At 44.2% G+C, this 25,838-nt stretch overlaps 2 protein-coding genes across 3 annotated transcripts in view; one reads left to right on the top strand and one right to left on the bottom strand.

The window, feature by feature from the left end:
• Positions 1–11,920: 11,920 nt before the first annotated feature.
• LOC106593393 (tRNA (guanosine(18)-2'-O)-methyltransferase TARBP1) overlaps positions 11,921–25,838 on the bottom strand; it is a 38,566-nt gene continuing 24,648 nt past the window's right edge. For both annotated transcript variants that reach the window (XM_082964900.1, XM_082964901.1), the window contains 3 exons: positions 16,922–17,046; positions 16,392–16,528; positions 11,921–13,357 (listed from right to left, as the gene is read on the bottom strand). In XM_082964900.1, coding sequence (XP_082821026.1) covers positions 13,189–13,357; positions 16,392–16,528; positions 16,922–17,046 — 431 coding nt within the window. In that variant the 3' untranslated portion in view covers positions 11,921–13,188. The remainder of the gene's footprint in view (positions 13,358–16,391; positions 16,529–16,921; positions 17,047–25,838) is intronic.
• On the top strand, positions 18,289–20,551 carry LOC106613617 (NACHT, LRR and PYD domains-containing protein 1 homolog). The gene has a single exon (XM_014216066.3). It carries the CDS (start codon positions 19,423–19,425, stop codon positions 20,392–20,394), a length of 972 nt encoding a protein of 323 aa, XP_014071541.3. The 5' UTR covers positions 18,289–19,422; the 3' UTR covers positions 20,395–20,551.

The following is a 25,838-nucleotide window of genomic DNA, read 5'->3' on the forward strand; positions in this document are numbered from 1 at the left end:
ATGTGTTGAATTGTCCCTATATGTTGGACATGTGAAGAAAGAAATACACAGGAACTAGACAGAATAACAGATTTAATTTACACAGGAACTAGACAGAATAACAGATTTAATTTACACAGGAACTAGACAGAATAACAGATTTAATTTACACAGGAACTAGACAGAATAACAGATTTAATTTACAAAGGAACTAGACAGAATAACAGATTTAATTTACACAGGAACTAGACAGAATAACAGATTTAATTTACACAGGAACTAGACAGAATAACAGATTTAATTTACACAGGAACTAGACAGAATAACAGATTTAATTTACACAGGAACTAGACAGAATAACAGATTTAATTTACACAGGAACTAGGCAGAATAACAGATTTAATTTACACAGGAACTAGACAGAATAACAGATTTAATTTACACAGGAACTAGACAGAATAACAGATTTAATTTACACAGGAACTAGACAGAATAACAGATTTAATTTACACAGGAACAAGACAGAATAACAGATTTAATTTACACAGGAACTAGACAGAATAACAGATTTAATTTACACAGGAACTAGACAGAATAACAGATTTTATTTACAAAGGAACTAGACAGAATAACAGATTTAATTTACAAAGGAACTAGACAGAATAACAGATTTAATTTACACAGGAACTAGACAGAATAACAGATTTAATTTACACAGGAACTAGACAGAATAACAGATTTAATTTACACAGGAACTAGACAGAATAACAGATTTAATTTACAAAGGAACTAGACAGAATAACAGATTTAATTTACAAAGGAACTAGACAGAATAACAGATTTAATTTACACAGGAACTAGACAGAATAACAGATTTAATTTACAAAGGAACTAGACAGAATAACAGATTTAATTTACACAGGAACTAGACAGAATAACAGATTTAATTTACACAGGAACTAGACAGAATAACAGATTTAATTTACACAGGAACTAGGCAGAATAACAGATTTAATTTACACAGGAACTAGACAGAATAACAGATTTAATTTACACAGGAACTAGACAGAATAACAGATTTAATTTACACAGGAACTAGACAGAATAACAGATTTAATTTACACAGGAACTAGACAGAATAACAGATTTAATTTACAAAGGAACTAGACAGAATAACAGATTTAATTTACAAAGGAACTAGACAGAATAACAGATTTAATTTACACAGGAACTAGACAGAATAACAGATTTAATTTACACAGGAACTTGGCAGAATAACAGATTTAATTTACAAAGGAACTAGACAGAATAACAGATTTAATTTACACAGGAACTAGACAGAATAACAGATTTAATTTACAAAGAAACTAGACAGAATAACAGATTTAATTTACACAGGAACTAGACAGAATAAAATATTTAATTTACACAGGGGAGCAACTGCTTGTCAAGAAGCCACACCAGCCACACTCACGCTAGAAGTTCAGCTCCCTGAAACAATTATGTTCAAATAAAAACTCATTTAACCATAAAAAGGGGAATTTCTATCATCCTAATGAAGGTGTAGATTACATCTCACATTCCAGTGTTTCTAATGAAGGTGTAGATTACATCTCACATTCCAGTGTTTCTAATGAAGGTGTAGATTACATCTCACATTCCAGTGTTCCTAATGAAGGTGTAGATTACATCTCACATTCTGGTGTTCCTAATGAAGGTGTAGATTACATCTCACATTCTGGTGTTCCTAATGAAGGTGTAGATTACATCTCACATTCTGGTGTTCCTAATGAAGGTGTAGATTATATCTCACATTCCAGTGTTCCTAATGAAGGTGTAGATTACATCTCACATTCCAGTGTTTCTAATGAAGGTGTAGATTATATCTCACATTCCAGTGTTCCTAATGAAGGTGTAGATTACATCTCACATTCCAGTGTTCCTAATGAAGGTGTAGATTACATCTCACATTCCAGTGTTTCTAATGAAGGTGTAGATTACATCTCACATTCCAGTGTTCCTAATGAAGGTGTAGATTACATCTCACATTCCAGTGTTCCTAATGAAGGTGTAGATTACATCTCACATTCCAGTGTTCCTAATGAAGGTGTAGATTACATCTCACATTCCAGTGTTCCTAATGAAGATGTAGATTACATCTCACATTCCAGTGTTCCTAATGAAGGTGTAGATTACATCTCACATTCCAGTGTTTCTAATGAAGGTGTAGATTACATCTCACATTCCAGTGTTCCTAATGAAGGTGTAGATTACATCTCACATTCCAGTGTTCCTAATGAAGATGTAGATTACATCTCACATTCCAGTGTTCCTAATGAAGGTGTAGATTACATCTCACATTCCAGTGTTCCTAATGAAGGTGTAGATTACATCTCACATTCCAGTGTTTCTAATGAAGGTGTAGATTACATCTCACATTCCAGTGTTCCTAATGAAGGTGTAGATTACATCTCACATTCCAGTATTCAAACTTGTAAACAAGACTGTATAGGATTTCTGTTAATCAGACTCCTTGCAGCCAATGGCAATGTCTGCTATAGGTATAATGCCGGGAGCCACTTGTGGATTTGACAGCTCTAACGCAGTTCTGCCTCCGACAGCATCAAAACAACTGCTATGCTGATGTTGACTGAAGCAGATGTGATTGAATGGAGCCGTTGGTCCTCTGTTTGACCCCACGTCCTCTGAGGTTGGAGCGCAGGGTAAGTGGTAGTACAGCACTCCTGGAGACGTTTCATTAGGAGTTAAGTGCCTTGCTCAACGACAGATGGATGGTTCATAAAGATCTTAATCCGCTCCGACTAGCATACATCATGCTCTACCCTCACTGTGATCTCTCCATAGAAGAAGGTTGCCTGTCTGTCTCTGGTGGCTGCAGAGAACGGCAGACTGCTGCCCTCTGTTGTCCTGGTGGGGACCTGCAGGCACTCCAACCTCCTGTTGGAACTCCTCTCCCCACCTCCTCCAACTGAGTCCTGCCACAGGGGGCAGGAGGAGGAGGAGTATCCAGAGGAGGAAGAGGCGGAGCTACCGGGACGGAACACACCACACACACGCTCCCTGGAGCTGTCTGAGAAGTTGGAGTCGACTGTGAAGACGGAAGAGCAGTAGGCCCGTCTAAGCCCCTCTCCTACAGGTGGGTTGTGGATGTCAGACCCAGGCCCAGGACATACTAGGCCAGGATGGGGGCGGGGCCAATGGGGGCGGGGATGGACGGAAGTCAGAGTACATGGGTCACATGGTTCACTGCTCCTCCCCTCCTCTCCCTCACCCCTGGTCTCGCCTCCCCCCCTCCCCACCACGTTCCCCCCCAGGCGCACTCTGATCTTCTGCTTCAGGCACCGCAGAGCCCCCTGGAACCTCTGACTGAGCAGAGCATACAGCAGAGGATTGATGTCTGAGTTCAACAGAACCAACCAATAGGAGAAGGTGACCGCCGAGGGCGGGACTAAGGAGGACTTACACGATAGGGCGGTCTCCGTAGCCTGGACTAGCGCAACGCCTATATATGGAGTCCAACACAGGAAGAAGGCGGAGATAACCAGGAAGAGACGTACAACCCCGTGGTGATGGAGGTGATTAGAGTTGGAGTTCTGGTGGGGCGGATGGGGCGGATGGGGGTGGCCATGGGGGGCGTGTTGGGCCAGGAAGGAGAACAGTCTCCGGGATGCAGCATTGGAGCTGGAGGTAGAGCCTGGGTAGCTGGAGGTCTGTGGAGCTCCAGCAGTATGATCTGACGCTGAAGGAACGCCGTCCCCAACCTCTCCATGGGTCTCCGATACAAACCGCCCACTCAGATGATACACTAGCCTGGAGGTGGAAGGACCGTGGGCACCTAGACACCTCGGACTAGTCCGCTCAGAAGTCATCTCGGTCGGGAAGGAGGAGCTCGGCATTCCAGTGTTTCTCTGGAGCTGGTCCTCCAGGTTGTGGATCCTCCTGGCGTGGCTCCGGGCTACACGGACGATGATGACGTAACAGAAGAGGATCACCGCAGCAGGCATGAGGAAGGACAGGGCAGCCATGAAGGCTGTGTAGCTGGGACTGCTCTTCCAGTTCACCGCACAGCTGAAATTATAGTACATGGTGATAGTTTACATTAGTGACCTTATTACTGTAACATGTCCTGGAAGTACTGCACAGTGTAACAAGTATTGGAATTTCTCACTGTTACACAACACTGTAAGAATGAGTAATAGCAATTATTGATACATTGTACTCACAGGAAATATTACACATTATCTAAAGCAAACATACATTTTAGTGCTTACATTCCATACATTTTGAGATCATACATTGTTAGTATATTTGACCCCAGCGGGAATCGAACCCACACCAACCTGTACATGGGAGCCATGTAGGACACAGTGCTCCAGCCCAGCAGAGGAGGACAGCTGGTGACCAGGGCCTGGAGCCAGATCCACAGCACCACAGCACCCTTCCTCCACAGGGTACAGTGGGAACTGGAATAATAATATAAATAACTAGAAAAGTTCCATTCTGAAGGAAATGTCTGTGCTTGCTTTAACTGTTTCTAATCTAGATCTACAGTCTAATGAGATGTCCTAGGTTTAGATCTGATTGGTCTATAGTCTAATGAGATGTCCTAGGTTTAGATCTGATTGGTCTATAGTCTAATGAGATGTCCTAGGTTTAGATCTGATTGGTCTAGATCTACAGTCTAATGAGATGTCCTAGGTTTAGATCTGATTGGTCTATAGTCTAATGAGATGTCCTAGGTTTAGATCTGATTGGTCTATAGTCTAATGAGATGTCCTAGGTTTAGATCTGATTGGTCTATAGTCTAATGAGATGTCCTAGGTTTAGATCTGATTGGTCTAGATCTACAGTCTAATAAGATGTCCTAGGTTTAGATCTGATTGGTCTATAGTCTAATGAGATGTCCTAGGTTTAGATCTGATTGGTCTATAGTCTAATGAGATGTCCTAGGTTTAGATCTGATTGGTCTAGATCTATAGTCTAATGAGATGTCCTAGGTTTAGATCTGATTGGTCTAAATCTATAGTCTAATGAGATGTCCTAGGTTTAGATCTGATTGGTCTAGATCTATAGTCTAATGAGATGTCCTAGGTTTAGATCTGATTAGTCTAGATCTATAGTCTAACGAGATGTCCTAGGTTTAGATCTGATTGGTCTAGATCATAGTCTAATGAGATGTCCTAGGTTTAGATCTGATTGGTCTAGATCTATAGTCTAATGAGATGTCCTAGGTTTAGATCTGATTAGTCTAGATCTATAGTCTAACGAGATGTCCTAGGTTTAGATCTGATTGGTCTAGATCATAGTCTAATGAGATGTCCTAGGTTTAGATCTGATTGGTCTAGATCTATAGTCTAATGAGATGTCCTAGGTTTAGATCTGATTGGTCTAGATCTATAGTCTAATGAGATGTCCTAGGTTTAGATCTGATTGGTCTAGATCTATAGTCTAATGAGATGTCCTAGGTTTAGATCTGATTAGTCTAGATCTATAGTCTAATGAGATGTCCTAGGTTTAGATCTGATTGGTGCAGATCTTCAGTTAGTAGTACAGTGCCTTCAGAAAGTATTCACACCACCTGGAGAATACTTTCTGAAGGCACTGTATCATTTGTCTAGATCTATTTTAGTTGGTTCAAATGTATAGTCTTGTAGTTAGTCAGGATCATTGAATTACCTGTAGCGCAGACAGTCCATGATAGAGTGGTAGCGGTCCAGGGCGATGGCTGCCAGGGTCAGGACTGATGCTGTACAGTAGACTGAGGAGGTGTACCCCACATACAGACACAGGTCCTAGCAGACAGAAGGTAGGGAGAAACAGATGAACCAGTCAGACACGGGTCCTAGCAGACAGAAGTAAGGAGAATGAGATTAACCAGTACAGTCACTGTTATGGGACACATTTCTCACACACAGACAATCAAATCAAGTTTTGAAAGACTCGCTAGTGTTATGGAAGGGGCAGCCACTGACAACCCTGCTTCTGGAGAGTTACCCGCCTGACAACCCTGCTTCTGGAGAGTTACCTGCCTGACAACCCTGCTCCAGGAGAGTTACCTGCCTGACAACCCTGCTTCTGGAGAGTTACCCGCCTGACAACCCTGCTTCTGGAGAGTTACCTGCCTGACAACCCTGCTTCTGGAGAGTTACCTGCCTGACAACCCTGCTCCAGGAGAGTTACCTGCCTGACAACCCTGCCCCAGGAGAGTTACCCGCCTGACAACCCTGCTCCAGGAGAGTTACCTGCCTGACAACCCTGCTCCAGGAGAGTTACCTGCCTGACAACCCTGCTCCAGGAGAGTTACCTGCCTGACAACCCAGCTTCTGGAGAGTTACCTGCCTGACAACCCTGCTCCAGGAGAGTTACCTGCCTGACAACCCAGCTTCTGGAGAGTTACCTGCCTGACAACCCTGCTCCAGGAGAGTTACCCGCCTGACAACCCTGCTCCAGGAGAGTTACCCGCCTGACAACCCTGCTCCAGGAGAGTTACCCGCCTGACAACCCTGCTCCAGGAGAGTTACCTGCCTGACAACCCTGCTTCTGGAGAGTTACCTGCCTGACAACCCTGCTTCTGGAGAGTTACCCGCCTGACAACCCTGCTCCAGGAGAGTTACCTGCCTGACAACCCTGCTCCAGGAGAGTTACCTGCCTGACAACCCTGCTCCAGGAGAGTTACCTGCCTGACAACCCTGCTCCAGGAGAGTTACCTGCCTGACAACCCTGCTTCTGGAGAGTTACCTGCCTGACAACCCTGCTTCTGGAGAGTTACCCACCTGACAACCCAGTATCTCTCCATTAGGAGGGTTGGCCTCCCCTGGGTTATGGTCCTCCCCTGGGTTATGGTCCTCCCCTGGGTTATGGTACACCCCTGGGTTATGGTACACCCCTGGGTTATGGTCCCCCCTGGATTATGGTACACCCCTGGGTTATGGTACACCCCTGGGTTATGGTACACCCCTGGGTTATGGTCCCCCCTGGGTTATGGTACACCCCCGGGTTATGGTATATTGTGAGTTAAAACACTACAGATTAACCATATGACTGCTTAGAGGCACTATAACAGCAATGACACTCACACACACACTCACACACATACACACACAGATGAATAGAAGCCCTAGGTCAGACTTACAGTACAGTCGACCCATCCGTTGTTCATGATGGAGAGAGCTATGAAGGGCATGACCCCAACCCCAACCAACAGGTCACTGATGGCCAGGTTCATAATGAGCACTGATGTCACGCAGTGGAAGGTCTTGGTGGCCGCCACTATCACAATCACCAGGATGTTACCTACAGACACACACACATAATATGACAGCATTAGAGGCACATGGATCTTTACTTTCCATTAAAGGGGCAATCTGCAGTTTCTATAGTCATTTTTTGATGTATAAATTAACAGTGTGAACAGCCATTTTTGGATGTATAAATTAACAGTGTGGACTCGAATCACATTACCTGGACTCGAGTTTGACTCCAGTCAGAAATTTGATGACTTGAGGCTAGATTTAGAGATTTAGACTCGGACTTGACTTGAGACTGATGACATGAAATTATCTGGCCAGGTTTTGTAACATTTTGTCACTTATTTTGTGGCACAGAGTCTTGGTGGATTACTCTCCACGCAGCCAGACACAGTAGCTTGCAAAAAATGTGCAAGAGATTGGCTAGTGAAACGCACACTCGGCCCTCTGATTGGACCAGCAAACTGTCAGTCAACACAGGTCGGATGAGCTAGTGGTTCTCAAAGTGGGGGTTGGTCGTGAGAAGGGGTTTGGCGGTCAGAGTGTGAAACTGAATGGAAAAAATATATTTTTCATAGAAATTGTTTTAATAGGCTACAACCATTTGCATATTGTATATGTGTAACTAAGCCTATTCGATCTGGTCACCAACATAGGCCGATGGCATTACACCAAATTCCTTTCTCAAAAACATCTCATCTGTGCTTCAGAACCGAAAAGATGTGCGTACTGAGTGTTGACCAATGACCAGTCTGCAGCATCGGCCGCCCCGCACATATCCAGATAAGTGACCAAAAATCACTTGTTTCATCCTCTCCGGTTTTGCCTGGTAAAAACAGAGTAGCCTGCATTGATATTATCCATATACAGCTCAGCAATCTGTTACAGAGCATCTTATTATCCATATACAGCTCAGCAATCTGTACAGAGCATCTTATTATCCATATACAGCTCAGCAATCTGTTACAGAGCATCTTATTATCCATATACAGCTCAGCAATCTGTTACAGAGCATCTTATTATCCATATACAGCTCAGCAATCTGTACAGAGCATCTTATTATCCATATACAGCTCAGCAATCTGTTACAGAGCATCTTATTATCCATATACAGCTCAGCAATCTGTTACAGAGCATCTTATTATCCATATACAGCTCAGCAATCTGTTACAGAGCATCTTATTATCCATATACAGCTCAGCAATCTGTTACAGAGCATCTTATTATCCATATACAGCTCAGCAATCTGTACAGAGCATCTTATTATCCATATACAGCTCAGCAATCTGTACAGAGCATCTTATTATCCATATATAGCTCAGCAATCTGTTACAGAGCATCTTTACCAGAACAACAGTCTACCTGGCAATTTCATTTATCATTTTCATATTTCAGATAGGCCTAGTTTGGGTGAGTTAATTAAGCTGTATATATAGTACCTCAGTTCTGTGTATTGGCTATATGTCATAAGATAGCTGTAACATCGCACTGCCTTCAATACTTATGGGATGATGATGTAACATATTCTGGGGAATTTATGGCTATAGTGAATGCAGAACCTCCGCTGCATACAGTGGGTAGGCCTTGTAACCGAACACACCTACAGTAAATTTGCGTTTTGGAACACCAGAATTACATTCATTTCCAATGAAACGCTGCGTTTGCTTTGCAGCATTGCGTTGCAGTGCGTTCGGTGTGGTGCATACGTTGGATTTATCGAACGTATGCGTCAAACTGTATGCTTTAAACGGCTTGACAGAAATGGTAGCAGAAGGTGAATGTTGAAGTTTTGTTGCATACATATCCAGATTATGCCGTTTACTAATTTGCGCCAAAACACTGTCGGTGTGTTCGAAGCGTTATGATGCTGCTTGCTCTGGACTCTAGAGAAGTGACATGATATCCCTAGTCGATATTGATTGACATGAATGACTTTCAGCTCAAAATGCAGGTGTAAAACGCAGTTTAATTCTGTATCTTGTGTTTTGAAAATGCATAACCGTTTATGGCTGTATGAATTCTTATTTCTATGGCAACGACAGGCTACATCTGCTCAGAGATTGTGTTCGCGTGTGCATGTGCGTGCGCTGGAGTTCTCGAGCGTTGAACCGCACATTTTTGGCGCACTCCGGTCAAAACGTTTAGGAAACAATGATCTAGCAAACAGATTGCTGATTTGCTGTACAACTATAGGATCGGGTGCCGGCAAACGTCAAATTGTAGAGAGAGAGGATTTCCATAAATAAATATGCAGCTCCAAAATAATATGAACTGTTTACTTTACAAGCTCACCAGCAATGGGCCATCAAGCGACACAATTACTAGCATAGGCCTACTTGTCTTTTGGTTTGTCGAAATTGATTAAAATTGATAATTTACTTATGAAGCTTGCATTTGGAATTTGTTGTTCAAATTCATTATTACATCATCAAAATGTGTTGTAGACAAAATAATGAAAAGGGCTGTCTCGTAGCCTCAATAAATAGACAGATTTGTAGTTGAAGTCATTACATGTATCGATGTTTTATTTTACTTGACTTGAGACTTGACTTGCTCTTACAATGCACGACTTGGACTTGACTCCAGACTCGACCAGTTCTATTTGTGACTGGACTTGAGACTTGGACCTTATGACTTGAGACTTGGACCTTATGACTTGAGACTTGGACCTTATGACTTGAGACTTGCTTGTGACCCGAATAATAGTGATTCGGTCCCACCTCTGTAAATTAATGATATAGGTAACTGCCAAAATAAAGGAAACCAACATAAAGCGTCTTCATAGGGCGCTGGGCCACCACGCACCGTCAGAACAGCTTGGAATAGATTCTACAATTGTTTGGAACTTTATTGGAGGGATGAAACACCACTCTTCCACGAGAAATGTCATCATTTTGTGTTTTGTTGATGATGGTGGAAAATGATGGTGGAAAACTCCAGAATCTCACATAAGTGTTCCGTTGGGTTGGGATCTGGTTACTGACTGACTGACTGACTGACTGACTGGGTGACTGGGTGACTGACTGACTGGGTGACTGACACACCCACAAATGAGATCTCTTCTAGCCATGGTAGCCAAAATAATGGGCAACTGGGTATTTTTCTACATGACCCTAAGCATGATGGAATGATCATTGCTTAATTAACTCAGGAACCACTCCTGTGTTGAAGCACCTGCTTTCAATATACACTTTGTATTTACTCAAGTGTTTCCTTTATTTTGGCAGTTATCTGTATGTACCCATTGATTGTTGAAGAATATAACTTATAAATGCCTCATGAGCTTAGTTCACCTGTCATACCTCATCAAAACCAAAAATATAAACTTGTTTTACACCAATGTTGGTAAACAAAGTAAATGTAAAGACACAATATAGCCTCAACATGGTTAAAACTATCATTTGATCTCCTGGATGGTCAGTCTTTGCATCCATAGCTCCGTCTATGAATTTGAGAGTGGTTATATTTCTTCAGGCCCAACGGTCAGCTGTGTAGAGGAACGGGGGCAGGGACAACGCTTGGTTGTTGTTTCAACTGCTGATTGCAGCTTTAATTTATACAGCAAGTTTCAGAGTAGGCCTTCTGTAGAGGTCTCAAAGCATTTTTCTATGAAAAGCCATTGCTACAAAATCCATTGAAAGAATAAGGCAACATCAAAAACAATATTTCGATGCTTGTGGTGCTTTAATCGCAAACATCGCCAGTGTCATTCTAAAAGAAAGCACATCACAGAGAGACATCTAGCACCAATGTATAGCAGCACCCAGCGGGGCTTGAACAGCAGGCATCACGCCAGCGTTTCCCCTTGATTATTTTACACAGGCATAAAAGGCTCTCCAAATCAGTGTTCGGGGCATCTTTAATCAGTGTTCTGAGCCTTTTTAATCAGGGTTTAACACCTCTTAAACCCAACATTTCAATTAAAACCATTATAGGAGCCCAATGGCTTGTACGGAGGAGGGGAACATAAAGGGCGTCTAATGCTACAATGAAGATAACGCTTATAACTGGAAGTCAGTGAAAACTAAAAAGTGATTCACTTATTGGAGAATATGAAGTAAATTTTCATGAGCTGTATGAAAATAAAGGTGTTCCTTGCAGTTGCGCATCTGCGTTATGACACACACCTGTGACTGCGCCGAGACACATCAACACCATCAGCACCTCCAGAACCAGTTTAGTTCGGGGGGACAAGTTGAGCCGAGCCTCGGCCGTCGATGTCGCATTCCGGACTGAAATCCGCATCTCATCCGGGAAAGGGGCACTTGTATCCAGCCAAGCGCCATCTAGCTGCTCCATTTTTGATGGTATTTAGCCTCGTTGAAACTTTTTGTTGATACTGGTTGGAAATAGTTTTGGACGCCAAATATCCATAGGCTATTAATTCTACACAGGGTAAACGACATACATTCTAGTCATCTTGTAAATACTTTTCCTTCTCATTATCCATTGTTCCTATCCTCTACCGGTCTGTCCCCGCCGCACCGCTCAGTGGTTCGTTCACCTGCGCAACGTTATTCTTGGTCAAAGTTGGGCGTGGCGCACGGCACCTTTCGGTGAAGTACTGTGAGCGAATGTTCTTTCTGCGCTATGAACGGCTCCGTGACAAATAACATGGTTTGTAAAGAAAAACATAAATCAACCAAATGTGTGTGATAAGAAAAACAACAGAGTTCTTAGGAAATAATTGTTTTATTTGTTAAAAATATGCATTACGTTCTCCAACAATTTCTCCACTCCATAAAAAGCATTGTACAATGTTTAATACCATAGAGAAAAAACAGAGACTCGGGGAAAATCAGGTGTCTGCTGCTTTACTGGGATAGCACTTGGAAACATGACCCTGTCCAAACGACAAGCAGCTAACGCATTGGAATATTCTAATGTAATATCTAGCCACGGCTAAAGCGGAAATAACCTCCAAGGGATCTGGAGATGGGTTCTAGGTTTAATAACAAGTCACCACTTGTAAGACTATAACATCCATTCTCTACATCTATGGCCAATTGGAGGGTTAAGGCTGCATTTTAAACGGTAAAAAAAGGATAAAATGAATTAAAAAAATTCTACAAAACACATAAACTGTGACCTTATGCTCACAGCATATGGAAGAGGTAAGTAAATGGTTTCTCCTTTGATGACTGACACCTGCCTGAGGTGGGACTTTGACAATAACAAGAAACTCTCTGGTTTGAACAGCATAACAATAGAATTGAGGTCAATTCCTCTCCTAGTCTCCTAGACTCCTAGTCTCCTTTCCTTCATGACCAGATCTCAGAGGCCTGCAGTAGGGTGAGGTTGACACTGGGTTTCTGTTGGGTCAGTGGCACGTTTTCCCCTCAAATGGTTAAGGTTAGGACTTGGGGAAGGCATTCAAGCTGATCTTAGATCTGTGCCTAGGTTCAGGTTCAGAGGTCACCCCAGCTGCAGGGCCAGTAGGGGGGGGGGGGGGGGTAATGGCGGGTGTACCCCCACACCAGCAGGGTTAGGGCCTTACAGAGAGGGGTCAGTCACCACAGCAGATTCACTAGGTCTGGGCTGAAGTTGCCTGTAGGTACAGATATAGGATCAGCTTCCCCTGCCCCAATTCTAACCTTAATCATTAGTGGGGAAAGGCCCTGTGTGGCTCAGTTAGTAGAGCGTGGTGCTTGCAACACCAGGGTTGTGGGTTCGATTCCCACGGGGGACCACTATGAAAATGTATGTACTCACTAGTGTAAGTCGCTCTGGATAAGAGTGTCTGCTTAATGACTACAATGTAAAGGGGCAACTTCACCCTACTCCGTAGCAGGGCCAGTAGGGGGTAGGTACTGGTGGGTTTACCCCGACACTAGGGTCGTGTTCATTAGTGCACTCAATGGAAAACATTTTAAAAAACATTTTGCAACAGAGTGAAAATGTTTGTTTCTTATCGGACAAGTCCAGGTCGTCCCTCCCTGTTTCAGTGTGACTTCACTCCAGTAGAGGGCAGGTACTGGCGGGTGTACTCCCAAACCAGCAGGGCGGCGCTCACGTGTACGTTGAGGGAACGGATGACACCTTGCTGAGGGATCTCCACACACACGTCCAACAGCTGGAGCAGGTTAGCTGGGATACCCTGACGCTCATTACTAAAGTAGGGGGGAGGGAGGGGGAGGAGGGAGGGGAAGGAGGGAGAGGGGGGAGGAGAGAGTGAGAGAGAAAGTATGAATAAAAGGAGAATAACTAGACAGGTGAAATATGGAACACAGTGCTAGGAGACGAGATAGGATGTTGGTCCACAGAAATAAAAGGACTGGAACACTGGACATTCCCATTCAAGTCAATGTCATTCTACTTCTATAGCGTAAGGTCGAAGTTCATTTAGAACCGTGTTAGATCCAGATATATATAGATCCACGCGACTGACATTTAAAGGTAATTTCCAATTGAGCCGACATATGCAGTGGTTACCTACAATGTGGTCTCCGCAAATGCGAGAGCAATGCCTTTAAAATAGGTGCATAGCCGAAAAGGGGCATTGGGGTTGAATCCCGGCCTTAGTCACTGATCTACAGAACATTCACCCTGGCCTGCTGTAAACAATATGACAGAGACAGGTACAGATAGTATGGTTGTAATGGGTTACATTAGACAAACACCCTGCTGTGCTGGAACAGAGCAGACAACAGGTGGAGTGATCACTGACTAATGGCTGTGTGTGTGTGCTGGTGTGTGTGTGTGCTGGTGTGTGTGTGTGCTGGTGTGTGTGTGTGCGTGTTGACTGAGTGCGAGATACACTTTGCCTTGTTGTGTTCATTACAAATAGCAGCTCTCCTCGGCCCTCTCAGCTTAAACAAACCCTGTATGTTTGACTGAGCTCAACCACCCAACCCAGGAATGATCAGCCTCCAGTAACACACTAATAACAGAGAGGCCGTTTGGAGACGGTACACACAGTAGAGAAAAAACCTGTATTACTGAACGATGTGTGTCTATTGATCAAACATCATTCTGTAGCTTGTGTGTGTGTGTGTGTGTGTGTGCGCACACACACACACACACACACACACACACACACACACACACACACACACACACACACACACAAAGTCTGAAGTTTACATACACTTAGGTTGGAGTCATTAAAAGTCGTTTTTCAGCCACTCCACACATTTCTTGTTAACAAACTATAGTTTTGGCAAGTCGGTTAGGACATCTACTTTGTGCATGACACAAGTCATTTTTCCAACGATTATTCACAGACAGATTATTTCACCTATCATTCACTGTATCACAATTCCAGTGGGTCAGAAAGTTTACATACACTAAGTTGACTGTGCCTTTAAACAGCTTGGAAAATTCCAGAAAATTATGTCATGGTTTTAGAAGCTTTTGATAGGCAAATTGACATCATTTGAGTCAATTGGAGGTGTACCTGTGTATGTATTTCAAGGCCTACCTTCAAACTCAGTGCCTCTTTGCTTGACATCATGGGAAAATCAAAAGAAATCAGCCAAGACCTCAGAAAAACATTGTAGACCTCCACAAGTCTGGTTCATCCTTGGGAGAAATTTCCAAACGCCTGAAGATACCACGTTCATCTGTACAAACAATAGTACGCAAGTATAAACACCATGGGACCACGCAGCCGTCATACCGCTCAGGAAGGAGACAAGTTCTGTCTCCTAGAGATGAACATACTTTGGTGCGAAAAGTGCAAATAAATCACAGAACAACAGCAAAGGACTTTGAAGATACTGGAGGAAACAGGTACAAAAGTATCTATATCCACAGTAAAACGAGTCCTATATCGACATAACCTGAAAGGTCGCTCAGCAAGGAAGAAGCCACTGCTCCAAAACCGCCATAAAGAAGTCAGACTACGGTTTGCAACTGCACATGGGGACAAAGATTGTACTTTTTGGAGAAATGTCCTCTGGTCTGATGAAACAAAAATAGAACTGTTTGGCCATAATGACCATCGTTAGGTTTGGAGGAAAAAGAGGGAGGCTTGCAAGCCGAAGAACACCATCCCAACCGTGAAGCATGGGGGTGGCAGCATCATGTTGTGGGGGTGCTTTGCTGCAGGAGGGACAGGTGCACTTCACAAAATAAATGGCATCATGAGGAAGGGAAATGATGTGGATATATTGAAGCACCATCTCAAGACATCAGTCAGGAAGTTAAAGCTTGGTCGCAAATGGGTCTTCCAAATTGACAATGACCCCAAGCATACTTCCAAAGTTGTGGCAAAATGGCTTAAGGACAACAAAGTCAAGGTATTGGAGTGGCCATCACAAAGCCCTGACCTCAATCCTATAGAACATTTGTGGGCAGAACTGAAAAAGCATGTGCGAGCAAGGAGGCCTACAAACCTGACTCAGTTACACCAGCTCTGTCAGGAGGAATGGGCCAAAATTCACCCAACTTATTGTGGGAAGCTTGTGGAAGGCTACCCGAAACATTTTACCCAAGTTAAACAATTTAAAGGCAATGCTACCAAATACTAATTGAATGTATGTAAACGTCTTACCCACTGGGAATGTGATGAAAGAAATTAAATCTGAAATAAATCATTCTCTCTACTATTATTCTGACATTTCACATTCTTAAAATAAATTGGTGATCCTAACTGACCTAAGACAGGGACTTTTTACTAGGATTAAATGTCAGGAACTGTGAAAAACTAAGTTTAAATCTATTTGGCTGAGGTGTATGTAAACTTACGACTTCAACTGTATATGTGTATGTCAGTGATGCATGGCTGTAGCATGTGTTCCCTGTTCTTCCCTCCACAGAGCACCCATTAGAGACCAGCATGCCTGCGCACGTCTCCTCACTGCAGCAGGAAGCAGAGCTGTGTGTGCGTCTGCCTGATAGGGGCCCAGGGGAACACTCACTCCATTATTGAGATCCCATTAAAGAGCCTTGTCAGCTGACCCGTAAGACAGTCCCGGTCATGGCTGTGTATGTACATGTGTGTTTAGACAGTAAAGTCAGTGAATTGATGTGCAATAAGTATGTCATGCATTGATTGTTCATGTGTGTGGTTTGTCTGTTAATGAATAATTGCATTTCATGTCATGGCTTGTGTTGAAGCAGAAAATACTTCCAATATGACACAAAGTTATATACAACTGGACATGACAATGTGCTCTGCTGTCCTACAGAGAGTGGTTTTACCCCAGCAGTAACAGAGTCTTCTCAGGGAACCTGTAGTCCTTTAGACTCTGACTATTGGCTGTCTGCTCCACTCCCACAATGCAGTAGCCCTCCCTCTTCTTCAGCTGCAGGAAGTCAGCTAGGTCTACGGGCTTCACCTGGTAGAGACACAAAGATATGTTAACATAACACTTTTTTAACTGGCTAAAAAGTAAGCTAAACACAGTAGAGTGAAATAACTTGGTGAGCATCTCAATATTCTAGAGTGTTCTGCTGTCCTCCTTCCTTTACATCTGCACTGAAAAAGGTGCAATTACCCTCCACTACAGCACTGGAGACTTTAGATCAAGGGTGTCCAAATCATTCCATGGAGGGCCAAATGTCTGCTGGTTTTTGTTTTTTCCTCTCAATTAAAACCTAGACAACCAGGTGAGGAGAGTTCCTAACTAATTAGTGACCTTAATTCATCAATCACAGACACACACACACTCAGCCCTCCGTGGAATGACCTTGACAACTGTGGTTTAGGCTACTAAAGTGTTGTTACCTACCTCCAGTAGGGGGAGCCATAGCTCAGAGGAGACACTCAGGGCCTGGAAGTGTTTGTCACTGACGTGGCGAAGACTGTCCAACACCAGACCACTAGCCCCAAAGATCTCACACGTCCTACACAGACCTTCACACACGCACACAGACAGAGAGAGAGAGAGAGAGACAAAGAGAGGGCAAGAGAGAGTGAGAGCGAAAGTGTTTATCACTGACTTGGCAAAGACTGTCCAACACATACTACACTGAACACAATAATAAATGCAACATATAAAGTGTTGGTCCCATGTTTCATGAGCTGAAATAAGATGCCAGACATTTCCATACGTACAAATAGCTTATTTGTCTCAGATTTTGAGCACAAATTTGTTTACATCCCTGTTAGTGAGCATTTCTCCTTTACCAAGATAATCCATCCACCTGACAGGTTTGGCAAATCAAGAAGCTGGTTAAAAACAGCATGATCATTACACAAGTGCACCTTGTGCTGGGGACAATAAAAGGCCACTCTAAAATGTGCAGTTTTGTCACACAATGCCACAGATGTCTCAAGTTTTGAGAGAGCGTGCAATTGGCATGCTGACTGCAGGAATGTCCACCAGAGCTGTTGCCAGATAATGAAATGTGCATTCCTCTACCATAAGCCGCCTCCAACATCGTTTTTGAGAATTTGGCAGTACGTCCAACTGGCCTCACAACCGCAGACCACGCGTAACCAAGCCAACCCAGGACCTTCAATTTCCGGCTTCTTCACCTGCGGGATCGTCTGAGAATAGCCACCCAGACAGCTGATGAAACTGTGGGTTTACACAACCAAATAATTTCTGGACAAACTGTCAGAAACCGCCTCAGGGAAGCTCATCTGTGTGCTCGTCATCCTCATCATGGTCTTGACCTGACTGCAGTTTGCATCGTAACCGGTTAAAACATTTTTTTTTTAAAGGTATTTGTGACCAACAGATGCATATCTAACACTATTTACATGTTTCAGTTATTTGTATGCTACAGGTCTAAGGTGATATTATCTTCAGACAGAGCATGCACATTTTTTTTAAAGGCCCAGTGAAGTCTACATTTTGTTTCCTGCGTTTTGTATGAGCTGATGAAACTAACACTGTAAAAGTGTGAAAACATTTGCTGTTTGAACATACAATCTCCAAAGGACTTTGGTTCTGTGGGATGCACAAGTTGCAGCCTTTGGAAGTCACATTTAAATCGCTGTTTGGAATCTAACACTATGATAGCCACCCTGTATAAAATATCATATTGTTTAAAATCCACCTTAAAAATATCCACCTTTATCCAAAGACCATGTGACTGCATTAAAGCCAATCACAGTCCACACCCATCTTAAAACTGAAAGTAACTCATACAGACTGAAAGGCTACTTCACAGCAGTTCTCTTCTTTCTTTCTTTTGTTTATTTGGACATTCATTCATTCATTCGTTCATTCGTTCATTCATTCGTTGTCTGTCAGGTGGGGAACTAACTGAGATTGGGAGAGGAAGTTCTCAAGGTGACGTTTGGACAATAAAAAGGGAAACTGGCTAGACATTTCCAGTAGAAAGTGGATTACAACTGATACACAGTAGGATATATATATATATTTTTTTGGAGGCTATACCGTATTTGTTTACAATTACAATGTTTACAAATGTTGCCATATAACTAGCTTATATTTTGGGTTGATGGGGTAAGACAGTTGAACTAAGCTCATTTGGCATTTCTGGGCTCTCGAGTAGCTCAGTGGTCTAAGGCACTGCATCTCAGTGCAAGAGGCATCACTACAGTCCCTGGTTCGAATCCAGGCTGTATCACATCCGGCCGTGATTGGGAGTCCCATAGGGCGGCGCACAATAGCCCCAGCGTCGTCCGGGTTTGGCCAAGGTAGGCCATCATTGTAAATAAGAATTTGCTTCTTAACTGACTTGCCTAGTTAAATAAAGGTTAAAAAAAATGTATAAGTTATGTTGTTCTAGAATCAATGGCTAAACCCAAACATTGATGCAGCCACTGCAGATTGCCCCTTTGGAGTGAAAATGGCCACATCAAAAGATCAACATGATGATGACTGTGAACCTAGCACTCCTGAACAGTCAACCCCTCTCCTACCCCAGTTGTCACGACTTGAAGAGCTCTCAAACATCATTGAAAGCAAAGAACCTGGTGAAGAGGAAATTGAGAATTTAGCTGGAATTCTTCGGTCTCTTGCTGATGATTTGCATTGTAATTTACAACAGCACTTAATGATAGATAGGCTTGACGTCATACAGACAAATATCATGGACAAACTTAGTCCTGGTCAAAAGGATGGTAGTAGCGTCATCACTGGAACAATGAGACAGTTCTACAACAAGGCACTGGATTCAGTAGGAACAATCATCACTAAACTGGCCAAAAAGATCAGAGTCAACTATTCAGAGTCAAATATGTCTCCAAAAAGAGTTTGGCCTTAAAACCAATAGTCCAAAGGGATGTTTGAATTGCAACCATATAAAGAGCTCAATGTTCTGGATTCAGGTTGAACCCTCCGTGTCTACAGAGGATGAGACCACCGTCTACACACTTGACTCTTCTGCAGCAGGGCATTACGAGTGCATCTTATCAGGGCTGCGGTGGGTATGTGAGAGCAAAGTCAGCCTGCAATACCAGTTCAGTTCCTGGGAGCCTCACAGGGCCACTCTGAACAACATGCGGTTTGAAGAAGGAGGTCCATTACTGGACATCACAATGATTTCTGGCAAACTAGAAGAAATTCATCTGCCACACTTTGTCTGTATAGATCCAGACTACCCACAATCCTGCTTGAGAGAAGACATAAAGGTTCTACATGTGAAAGACAACAGAGTGCTTCTTGAAGAAGTAGATGAGGTGACGCGGTTCCATGCCAAACTGCTTCATCCCTCCTTCTCTGGCAGGGGTTTGGTACTGAGACGTATGTTGCATTGGAGAGTGCACTGTGACCTTCTGATCTTTAGGTCCACCAGAGCACTCCTCACCTTACACACATATCTGATCCGATGTGATCCTTCTCTAGCACGGGAGGTGGAGGCACAGGAGAAGTCATATGGATTCTTAAGACTTCCAAAGCCAAAGAAGTCTCTTTGGAAGGGGAGTCGCTTCGCCCTCAAGACCTCGTGTCAATCCTCGATTACGCCACAAACGATCAAGCTGAGAAGCACCAGGCCAAACTACTTTGAGGTGTACATAAAGGACGCTGCGATGGACTTTGAGATGGAGTTGATAAGTGAGAGGGGAGAATCTGCATGGAAAGCTGAAATACGAACAGAGGAATACAGAGATGATTCATCCACAAGAGACAGTGAGTTTGTAGATGAATTCAGATCACAGCTCATTCAAAAAGTCAATAATGTGTTTGCCATAGCAGATATTCTCTTCACAAAGGGCGTGATCGGTGAAGAGATCAATGCAAATATCAGCGCTGCACCGACCCGCCAGGCCAAGATGAGGCACTGAATTCAGGTGGACCACATGTCAAAGCTGCATTCTTTACTGCACTCAAAGAAAAGGAACCCTTTCTAGTCAAAGACTTGGATAAATAATACCTTATCGCTCTCATTCTTATACCAAGACACTTTAAGCAGGGTGGAGGAAAGAGTGATAAGAACTAAGAAAGAAGAGACTTTTCAGGGTTAGAATCCCTGAACAAAAATACCTAAAATGGTTCTCACATTTCTAAATGTTTTAAAATTGAACCTTTATTTAACTAGGCAAGTCAGTTAAGAACACATTCCTATTTACAATGACGGCCTACCGGGGAACAGTGGGTTAACTGCCTTGTTCAGGGGCAGAACGACAGATTTTTTTTTGTCAGTTCAGGGATTCGATCCAGCAACCTTTCAGTTACTAGCCCAACTCTCTAACCACTAGGCTACCTGCCGCCCAAAGCTGACATTAAAAGGTCAACTTTGGCGACGGAACCTGTCAAACTCCGCCCCTTTCTCAATGTTTGAACAGAAACGGGTTGTGCCTTTGGTGGTTCATCTGAAGTTACTCCTACTCGCCAGAAAAAGGAACTGTATTAGCTGACACCAACGGTTTTCTATCGTAACTAGTTCGTTAGCAAAACTAGTCACTGTAGCAAGCCAGTGTGCTTGCGTTAGCCTAGCTAACATTAGTAAATAGCATAATGTTAGTAGCTAGTACTACGAAGATGAGTTTATCTTAGCAGATTCCACTGCTCAAGTATATGGTCGGAGAGGGATTAGTGAGAGTCAGATTCACATCTCCCTCCTTTCAGGGTCTGCTGTTTACTCCTTCAGTGTTGACATCATTTCTGAGGATTTATTTTTGGACAGAAGCTGTAGAGATCGGTAAGAAATGGCACTTCTGTAACCAAATGTAGTATTCATCCATTTAATTTTTTAAGCATTAAATTAAGTTGTATGACGGTGCATTGATCAGTTACACAGTTTAACTGCATTCTTTGAGTTTTTTCCCCAAAGTCGACCTTTAAAAATGGGACATCGAGGTGATGAACTAGACACATCTACGATGACAAACTGCAGTGTACCAAGTCTGTTTTAACATATTACCTTGTATAAATATATTTGATTTACATTTACACTGTATTACATTTTCATTTCATTAGATTTTCATTGTATTACATTTCATTGTATTTGTTGTTAATCATGTATTGGATCAATGAAAGATTTACCACAGTATTATCTCTACGGTATGCATATGATGTAGCCTATCTCTATGTATAGTATCAACCTAAAAACCTATGTGGACACATCCAGAACTTTTTGCAGTACCATTGAGTCTGATTCCTAATATAGAAAAATATGTACAAAATGTCTCTGTGTGCTAAATCTACAAGTATGATGGCAACATATATCCTAAAGGTTAGCTTAACAAATCGCTATCGTTCTCTAACATGCAAAGTCTTACATAAGGTGTTTCTGAGTGAGTGACCATGTAAGACAAAAGGAATGAGTCAACAAATGACCAAGTCAACAACCAGCGGCTTTTTAACATTTCTGTGGGATACAAACGGTTATACAGACATTACCTGTATATAGTGCATCCAAAGGAAAAAAACATTTGATTAAATTTTTTTTTTTTAAATTCATTACACAACAAGACATCTGGAGATGTTGTATCCTAGACCAAACAGCCTGGACCAGACATCTGGGGAGGTTGTATCCTAGACCAAACAGCCTGGACCAGACATCTGGGGAGGTTGTATCCTAGACCAAACAGCCTGGACCAGACATCTGGGGAGGTTGTATCCTAGACCAAACAGCCTGGACCAGACATCTGGAGAGGTTGTATCCTAGACCAAACAGCCTGGACCAGACATCTGGGGAGGTTGTATCCTAGACCAAACAGCCTGGACCAGACATCTGGGGAGGTTGTATCCTAGACCAAACAGCATGTACATCTGGGGAGGCTATATCCTAGACCAAACAGCCTGGACCTGACATCTGGGGAGGTTGTATCCTAGACTAAACAACATGGACCAGACATCTGGGGAGGTTGTATCCTAGGCCAAACATCTGGGGAGGTTGTATCCTAGACCAAACAGCCTGGACCAGACATCTGGGGAGGTTGTATCCTAGGCCAAACATCTGGGGAGGTTGTATCCTAGGCCAAACAGCCTGGACCAGACATCTGGGGAGGTTGTATCCTAGGCCAAACATCTGTGGAGGTTGTATCCTAGAGCAAACAGCCTGGACCAGACATCTGGGGAGGTTGTATCCTAGGCCAAACAGCCTGGACCAGACTTCTGGGGAGGTTGTATCCTAGGCCAAACATCTGGGGAGGTTGTATGCTAGACCAAACAGCCTGGACCAGACATCTGGGGAGGTTGTATCCTAGGCCAAACATCTGGGGAGGTTGTATGCTAGACCAAACAGCCTGGACCAGACATCTGGGGAGGCTGTATCCTAGACCAAACAGCCTGGACCAGACATCTGGGGAGGTTGTATCCTAGACCAAACAGCCTAGACCAGACATCTGGGGAGGTTGTATCCTAGACCAAACAGCCTGGACCAGACATCTGGGGAGGTTGTATCCTAGACCAAACAGCCTGGACCAGACATCTGGGGAGGTTGTATCCTAGACCAAACAGCCTGGACCAGACATCTGGGGAGGTTGTATCCTAGACCAAACAGCCTGGACCAGACATCTAGGGAGGTTATATCCTAGGCTAAACAGCCTGGACAAGAGGCAGGGGACAGTCAGGGCTAGACAGAACAAACACGTTATCCTCCCATGTTATCTTGATCCTTCTGTGGATAAATTAATAAACATTTACAGTCCAAGTAACACCCTCTTTTATATTATCGTGTCTGTGCCCTGAATGGCACCCTGTTCCCTATATAGTGTACTACCTTTGACCAGGGAAAACAGGGCTCTACTAGTGCAGTGCAGTGTTACCTAGCTAGCTACTTAGTTGTCTTTGTCATAGCTTGATAATTGTTAGCTAGCCAGCCATCGAGGTTAGCTAGCCAGCTATTTCCGTCCCCCACGACGCCGTTTTTCCTAACCCAGCCAACTATTACCGACGAGCAGCATTGTAGAAACTAAATACATTACAAGGAACGTCTTGATTAGTGTTATGTTAGCTACAAAGTTGCTTTGTATCATGACAAGGTGTAGTACTGAAACTATCGAGGTTACCTAGCCAGCTACACGTTCAAAGTCAACAACGCAGCCACTGCTAGCTAGCCTACTCCACCAGCCAGCAGTACTGTATCATTTTAGTCAATAAGATTTTTGCAACGTAAGCTTAACTTCCTGAACATTCGAGACGTGTAGTCCACTTGTCATTCCAATCTCCTTTGCATTAGCGTAGCCTCTTCTGTAGCTTGTCTACTATGTGTCTGTCTATCCCTGCTCTCTCGCCTCTGCACAGGCCATACAAACTCTCCACACCGCGTGGCCGCTGCCACTCTAACCTGGTGGTCCCAGCGCGCTCGACCCACGTGGAGTTCCAGGTCTCCGGCAGCCTCTGGAACTGCCGGTCTGCGGCCAACAAGGCTGAGTTCATCTCAGCCTATGCTACCCTCCAGTCCCTAGACTTCCTGGCGCTGACGGAAACATGGATTACCACAGATAACACTGCTACTCCTACTGCTCTCTCCTCGTCTGACTACGTGTTCTCGCATACCCCTAGAGCATCGAGCCAGCGGGGTGGTGGCACTGGAATCCTCATCTCTCCCAAGTGGACATTCTCTCTTTCTCCCCTGACCCATCTGTCTATCTCCTCATTTGAATTCCATGCTGTCACAGTTACCAGCCCTTTCAAGCTTAACATCCTTATCATTTATCGCCCTCCAGGTTCCCTTGGAGAGTTCATCAATGAGCTTGACGCCTTGATAAGTTCCTTTCCTGAGGATGGCTCACCTCTCACAGTTCTGGGTGACTTTAACCTCCCCACGTCTACCTTCGACTCATTCCTCTCTGCCTCCTTCTTTCCACTCCTCTCCTCTTTCGACCTCACCCTCTCACCTTCCCCCCCTACTCACAAGGCAGGCAATACGCTTGACCTCATCTTTACTAGATGCTGTTCTTCCACTAATCTCATTGCAACTCCCCTCCAAGTCTCCGACCACTACCTTGTATCCTTTTCCCTCTCGCTCTCATCCAACACTTCTCACTCTGCCCCTACTCGGATGGTATTGCGCCGTCCCAACCTTCGCTCTCTCTCTCCCGCTACTCTCTCCTCTTCCATCCTATCATCTCTTCCCTCTGCTCAAACCTTCTCCAACCTATCTCCTGATTCTGCCTCCTCAACCCTCCTCTCCTCCCTCTCTGCATCCTTTGATTTCCTCTGTCCCCTATCCTCCAGGCCGGCTCGGTCCTCCCCTCCTGCTCCGTGGCTCGACGACTCACTGCGAGCTCACAGAACAGGGCTCCGGGCAGCCGAGCGGAAATGGAGGAAAACTCGCCTCCCTGCGGACCTGGCATCCTTTCACTCCCTCCTCTCTACATTTTCCTCTTCTGTCTCTGCTGCTAAAGCCACTTTCTACCACTCTAAACTCCAAGCATCTGCCTCTAACCCTAGGAAGCTCTTTGCTACCTTCTCCTCCCTCCTGAATCCTCCTCCCCCCCCCCCCCCCCCTCCTCCCTCTCTGCGGATGACTTCGTCAACCATTTTGAAAAGAAGGTTGACGACATCCGATCCTCGTTTGCTAAGTCAAACGACACTGCTGGTCCTGCTCACACTGCCCTACCCTGTGCTTTGACCTCTTTCTCCCCTCTCTCTCCAGATGAAATCTCGCGTCTTGTGACGGCCGGCCGCCCAACAACCTGCCCACTTGACCCTATCCCCTCCTCTCTTCTCCAGACCATTTCCGGAGACCTTCTCCCCTACCTCACCTCGCTCATCAACTCATCCTTGACCGCTGGCTACGTCCCTTCCGTCTTCAAGAGAGCGAGAGTTGCACCCCTTCTGAAAAAACCTACACTCGATCCCTCCGATGTCAACAACTACAGACCAGTATCCCTTCTTTCCTTTCTCTCCAAAACTCTTGAACGTGCCGTCCTTGGCCAGCTCTCTTGCTATCTCTCTCGAATGACCTTCTTGATCCTAATCAGTCAGGTTTCAAGACTGGGCATTCAACTGAGACTGCTCTTCTCTGTGTCACGGAGGCTCTCCGCACTGCTAAAGCTAACTCTCTCTCCTCTGCTCTCATCCTTCTAGACCTATCTGCTGCCTTTGATACCGTGAACCATCAGATCCTCCTCTCCACCCTCTCCGAGCTGGGCATCTCCGGCGCCGCCCACGCTTGGATTGCGTTCTACCTGACAGGTCGCTCCTACCAGGTGGCGTGGCGAGAATCTGTCTCCGCACCACGTGCTCTCACCACTGGTGTCCCCCAGGGCTCTGTTCTTGGCCCACTCCTATTCTCGCTTTACACCAAGTCACTTGGCTCTGTCATATCCTCACA

This window comes from Salmo salar, chromosome 18, assembly GCF_965601325.2.
Source record: "Salmo salar chromosome 18, fSalSal1, whole genome shotgun sequence".
Lineage (NCBI taxonomy): Eukaryota > Metazoa > Chordata > Actinopteri > Salmoniformes > Salmonidae > Salmo > Salmo salar.

Excerpts from the sequence above, each read along its gene's own strand:
- LOC106613617 (XM_014216066.3), top strand. The coding sequence starts at position 19,423 with ATGTTCTGGATTCAGGTTGAACCCTCCGTGTCTACAGAGGATGAGACC.